Source organism: Ictidomys tridecemlineatus, chromosome 1, assembly GCF_052094955.1.
Source record: "Ictidomys tridecemlineatus isolate mIctTri1 chromosome 1, mIctTri1.hap1, whole genome shotgun sequence".
Classification (NCBI taxonomy): Eukaryota; Metazoa; Chordata; class Mammalia; order Rodentia; family Sciuridae; genus Ictidomys; species Ictidomys tridecemlineatus.
The window spans coordinates 184,026,678-184,032,813 of NC_135477.1; the positions used below are offsets into that span (position 1 = coordinate 184,026,678).

Consider the following 6,136-nt stretch of genomic DNA (forward strand, 5'->3'; position numbering starts at 1 on the left):
CGGCAGGGGGCGCCGTCCTGCGACGCTGCAGCTCCATATGCGCTGGCTGGGGGCTCCCGTCTCAGGAGCTCAAACTCCAAGCTTCCTTTAATTTCCAAGCCTCCATTAGCACCAGGGTTGGGGCGAGGCTCTGCTGTCCACGAGGAAGCGCTTTACAGGTTCTGCGGTTGGCCGTGGCTGGAGGAGGGGAAGGACACTAGGGAAGAGCCCCCACTGCTGACGCCGTAGGGGCAGTGAAGAGTGCTATCCAGGCCCATGTCTCCTCCAGGACTGCACAGCCTCCCTGCCTCGTTCCCTTGCTGAGGCTCCTGTCCCAAGGGGTGCTCCGCCTTCCTGCCTCAGTGGGCCATGTTGCTTGAGGTGGGCGTGAGCTGCAAGTGCAGAGACTTGTGGAAACCTCTGAAGAGGATGCCTGCAGTCTAAGCTCCCAACTGTGGAAATCCTACACTGACGGGCAGCAAAGAACCTCAATCCTCAAAGTTACTGGACACTTAGTTCATTATTTTAAAAAGAAACCACTGTAGTGCATAACATAGAAATATTACTGACATTTTAATTGACAGAGTTTTAACAATACACAGTTTGACCTGCTGAAGTCAGCTCAGTAAACAAACTCAAAGTGTGGACCTTCACGCATGATCCAGAGTAAAGCAGAAAAAATATATTTATATCTATATCTATGTATATTTGAAAGTTAAATACCTTCTCCCTAGAAATACCAAGGTCTTAGTACAGGCCTTCCTGTTTGGGCAAGTAGATGACCTTGTAGTCATTATTCAAGGCCACACACTGGCCATACACTTTCTTAGGGCCCCCTTGACCTCGCTGTTCCTCAGGCTGTAGATGAGGGGGTTCAGCATAGGGGTGAGGATGCTATAGAAGGCTGACACCACCTTATCATAGTGAGCTGACCTGTAGGATTTGGGTCTCATGTAGTTAGAAATGGCAGCTCCATAAAAGAGCCCCACCACAGCCACGTGTGAGGAGCAAGTGGCAAAGGCCTTCTTGCGGGCTTCTGGGGAGCGCATGTGGAGGACAGCAGCCAGGATGAGACTGTAGGAGGTCAGGATGAGACAGAAGGGCACCAGGAGCATCAACACACAGCAGATGTACATGACATTCTCAAAGACAGACGTGTCAGCACAAGCCAAGCGCACCAGTGTGGGGGCCTCACAGAAGAAATGGTCTATCTCTCGCCTGCTGCAAAATGGGAAGCTCAGGGCAACAACTGCCTGCATCAGCCCGTCAGCTGCTCCCAGGAACCAGGACCCCATGGTCATCCTCAGACACAGTGGCCAGCTCATGAGCATGGGATAGCGCAGAGGGTGGCATACGGCCACATAGCGGTCATAGGACATGGCTGCTAAGAGGAAGCACTCTCCACCACCCAGAGTGAGAAGGAAGAAGATCTGGAAGCCACAGCCGGCAGGGGAGATGGACTTGATTCCAGTCAAGTAGTCAGCAGCCATTTTGGGCACAATGGTGGAAACCACCATGGCGTCCATGAGGGACAGTTGGCTCAGGAGGAAGTACATGGGCGTATGGAGCCGGAGGTCCCACTGAATCAGGAGAATCATTAGGGCATTGCTCACTAGGGAGGTGAAAGCTATTGTCAGCACCATCCCAAAGAGAAACTGTTGGGCCCTGGAGTGGCCCAAGAGACCTAGGAGAATGAAGTCAGAACTGGTGTTCCCACTTTCCATGATTTCAAACAACAGAAGAGACACTGTCAGTGGAAACATAGGAGAGAGATTAATTTTTTAAATGCCCCTTGTTATTTATATCCTTCTAAATAATCACATGTGTAATAATGAAATCTATTTCAAATCCTTTATCTTTCATTTTTCTTCTTGTTTTTCTTTTTGGTGCTGGGGATTGAACTCAGGGGTGCTCGGCCACTGAGCCACATCCCCAGCCCTGTTTTGTATTTTATTTTGAAACAGGGTCTCACTGAGTTCCTTAGTGCCTCACCATTGCTAAGGCTGGCTTTTAACCTGCAATTCTTCTGTCTCAGTCTCCCGAGCTGCTGGGATTATAGGCATGTGCCACCGCACCCGGCTTCATCTACTTTTCAAACATGTTTAAATCAAGATAAAATTAACTTAAAGGTTTTTTTTTTTGTCATTTTGAAGTTACACATGATAAATGCCTCCTAGGTTGAGTGTTGATTAATTGGCAAACCAAATTCTAATTCTTGAGAAGTTGCAACTGACATGCAAGAGAGGCTTTTTAGTTAATTGGTGCCCAAATAAATGGGTGAGCAGGAAATGGTGTTCATGTGTCATTCACATTGATGCTTTAATGGTGTCCTACATGATCAATATTGTTAGAGATGAATTGTCAATATCTTACTTTCAAAAAATGATGTACTTAATAATGAAGATTCCAAATCTAAAACACATGAAAATTGGTTAAACTACCCAAATCATAATGTTTTCCCTGACGTCGACTGAATCTGGAAAGCCCTTTCTAAAACTGGAGGGCTTACCTTCTCAGATCTAGAAGGCAGGAAGACAGCGTCTGCAGACAGAAGCATAACCTCATGTGAAGTTGGTAGTACCTTAGTCACTTCCACAGTTTTAAACTTAATCAGTGTTATTTGAGTTTGTTAGTGTGGAGCTCTCTTGCTCAATGCACCCTCTCATTAATCCTTCAACAGTACTTTGTATTGTTCCTGGCAGTAGCAAAAATGCACTATTTACTGGGTAAGGAAAAATCCTGCTTCTTTATTACAAAAGTGTGCAGAAACATTAATTTCTTCCTCATTCCCCATAGAATCAAAATCTTTAAGTCAATTTTTGTATTTGATCTTCTCCTGCTAGAACTGGATGAAGAAGCCCAGAACTGGACAGATATGGCTACTAGTCTGTCCTCAGGGATGCTGCCTGCTTCATCATACATGGTAGAAGGTATGCAGCTCTTAGGGAGTGCCAAGATCCACCCTAAGTCCAAATGCTAGCCATAACTGGAGAGCATCCTGCCTTGGATTGCTCCATCCTGTGGACATACTTCTTTGTCAAATATGTCTTCACCTGCCAACCTCTGTGCTCTGCACTCCCCCGAATCTCTGAAGCATGATCTGTGTGCCTGGTGACCACATGAAAACCCTGGCCATGGCTCTCACTGGCTTCCCAAGGCTGGAGGAAACCCTAACCCATTCTTCCTTACTCCAACTTCTCAGTGTTAAAGATGCACTAAGCTTAAAACCTGTTTAGAAATCATTATGTAATTCAGTAACTTTAGGATGTTGGGCAAGTTCCTTTAATTTTTTGCACTGTATTAAACATCTTTAAGTGAACAGTGACACAGTGACATTAAGTATATTCACATAATGGTACAACTCTCACCAGAAAACTCTTTTCATCTCCCCAAAATGGAACCGTGCACCATTAGAGAGAACTCCTCGTTCTTCTCCCAGGCCACTAGCAGCCTCCATTCTCTCTCCCTCTATAAATCTGTGACTCTAGGAAGTGCACCTGGAGGAAGTCACTCCCATCCTTGTCTATTTGCACTACCTGCTGTCCATGACCTTGACTCGGGTGCATGGGTGCTGCTTGGTGTGTTAGAGTTCCCTCCTTCTCGAGGGTCACTAGTGCCCCCACTGGCTGTGGGCAGCACACTTTGCTTATTCCTGTACACATCAGTGGCCGCCTTGCACTTCCACGCACTTTCCTGAGCATTTATGTGCGTTTAACAGACATTTGACCACAGATGTTACAGCTTTTACTTTAATAAAGTGATAAGATGTCACATGAAATAGGACAACTTCAGTGATCCTTTTGCTTAAGTCATGCAAGAGAGGCTTATGAATTTTTAGAGAATAAATTCAACAACTCCCATGACTTTTCAGTCCATTACAAAGTTTTTACTTGTGTTTAATTTTATATTACACAAATGAAGTAAGTTGACACTAGTTAAAAATATTTGCAAAGCTATGCAAATAGGATTATTTGGGGTTCATTTCTAGAACAATGATCATGGATACAAAGTGTTGCTAAAAGAGTAATAAAGCGTTAACTCTGCTCGAAAATAAAATACAACATGCCATTAAAAGGAGGAAAGGAAGCTCAAATCCCAGGGTTGAAAAAATGTATTATCCTGAAAAACAAAAATTTCCTTTTTCTTTCTTCCCTCTGACTTCATGGGTTTGGAGATTTCTTACCCACATTTCCATCTGCTTCCACAGCTTTTTCTTAGAGTGATGTGAAAACGGTTGCTTTTTCCCTGTCTTTGCAATGTTGTGAGGAGCACAGCATTCCCCTGCCCTTCTTCCTTTTAAAAAAGCTTTTGGGTGATCATGGGAAATTTAAAGCAGTGCCTGTAATTTTCTTTTCTATACTTTTTTTCAGACTCTTCGCCAAAATTTGATATTAAAATGTTAAGTTTCATACCCAGTGTACTGAGATGATCTTCTGTAGCAAATAATATCATACAGACCTTTTATTTGAGGGAATCCATGGGCTGTTAAAGAATCCAGCTGGTGAGCACCAGCTAACACACGCTGCAGCTCTCCGGGCGTAACAAGCACAACAGGGAACAGAGGATTTTCTCAAACTTGTTGAGCATGAAGTGCTAGGACTGGCATCCCCTACCCACGTGAGGGGACACTCACTGCAGCAGGCTGCATCTGCGTCCTCTGTGAGAAGCATGGTCGCAGTCCCCTCGCACTGCAGGAGTGACTTGCTGCTGCTGTGTCCAGTTGGAGTATATCAGTGCCCATGCACAGCTACAGGGTGTGTGACCTGTACCCACAGGGGCTGGAAGCACTCTCATTAGCCAGAGCCACGTGACGTGACACTTCAGGGTCAGAGAGGTTTGGATTTCAGGGCTGTTTTAAAGATTCCCAGGATTCTGACTTATTTGTATGCTTCAGAAAGCTATGAGTCATAAAATAATAGAGGATCATTCCGGAGTAAAAAGAAAATGTAAATAAGTGTCCTGGGAAAAGGTCATGATTTTAAAACACATCTATGTGTGAAGTTATAGGATCCTGATATTTCTTTTCTGAATTTCAATAAAAGAGAAGATTAAAAAATGAACCACTGATATCAGCCACTGTCAAAAACTATAACTGGAATGAAATGAAGCCAAGGGTAGAATTCAGCTATTTTTTTTGTCCCCTTTTAACTAAATTTAAGAGAATCAATGCTAAAGTACAGGTGCCAATTTGCATTTATGAAAGAGAGTTTTACTTTATTTGTATGTTTGCATCTTTGTGTCTAGGTAACAACATCCATTATAACAGCAACAGTGCTGGGGAGAGCTCTCACATTGCCAGGTGTCACAGACTGATTCTGTGATGTGTTTCCTGTCTACAGGTGCTGACTTTTAGCAAAGTGTCCAATCCCAATCAGATGCAGAATGTGATTGATAGAGCACATGGGTACAGTCTGCTTTTAAAGTCAAATTTTCTTATTTCTGTTGAAATATTTGTAATATGTTTTAAATAGCTATTGAAATAGTTTCAATTTTAACTTCATTGAAATAGATAAATGAATGAAGTGAAAGAATCATACTGCTATAGTGAACTGCATATGCCAAAGTAAACTTACCTACCAATTGCTGTATAGATTGTCGAGGTGAGAAATGGAGGTGGCTAGAGAACACAGCCTGAGGCATCCAGAGCTGAGGGGGGATTAGCAATTGAGCTTTGGTCTTGTTAAAAACTGACCTTGAATTTATTTTAAAATTGCAAAGTTAACTTAATGCCAACATGGTAGGGAGAAAATGGCTTCATAAAGACTTCCATGTAGCAATTGCAGGAATCTGTCAGTGTGTTAGTTTACATGGCCAAGAAAAGTTTGTAGACAGAATTAAAGCTTCTAATAGGCTGATATTAAAATATGGATTATATAAGTGAGTCCAAAGTAATGACAGGATGCTTAAAAGTGAGAAGGAGGCAGGAGAGAGAATGGTTGAAATGCCGGAATGAGGCATTTACCCAATACTCCAAATATGGATGGGGATGGAGAAAGGGGGCCAGGGGCCAGAGCTCTAGGGGTCTCCAGAAGGTGGGATGGGGAAAGGACAGTTCTGCCCTAGGGCTTCCAGGAGGAGGCAGCCTGCTATTAGTCTCCTGAGGTCGATTTTGACATGTATCTTCCAGAAGGAAGGCAATGCACTTGAACTGTTGAAG

The 6,136-nt window shown here is 43.7% G+C and overlaps 1 protein-coding gene across 1 annotated transcript; it reads right to left on the minus strand.

Moving 5' to 3' along the window:
* Positions 1-776: 776 nt before the first annotated feature.
* On the minus strand, positions 777-1,703 carry LOC144367203 (olfactory receptor 2T33-like). Its single transcript, XM_078022729.1, has one exon. The coding sequence runs from the start codon at positions 1,701-1,703 to the stop codon at positions 777-779; it is 927 nt and encodes a 308-aa protein (XP_077878855.1).
* Positions 1,704-6,136: the final 4,433 nt, after the last annotated feature.

Bases quoted from the DNA above. Each gene is read 5' to 3' on its own strand.
- LOC144367203 (XM_078022729.1), bottom strand. From the start codon at position 1,703: ATGGAAAGTGGGAACACCAGTTCTGACTTCATTCTCCTAGGTCTCTTG.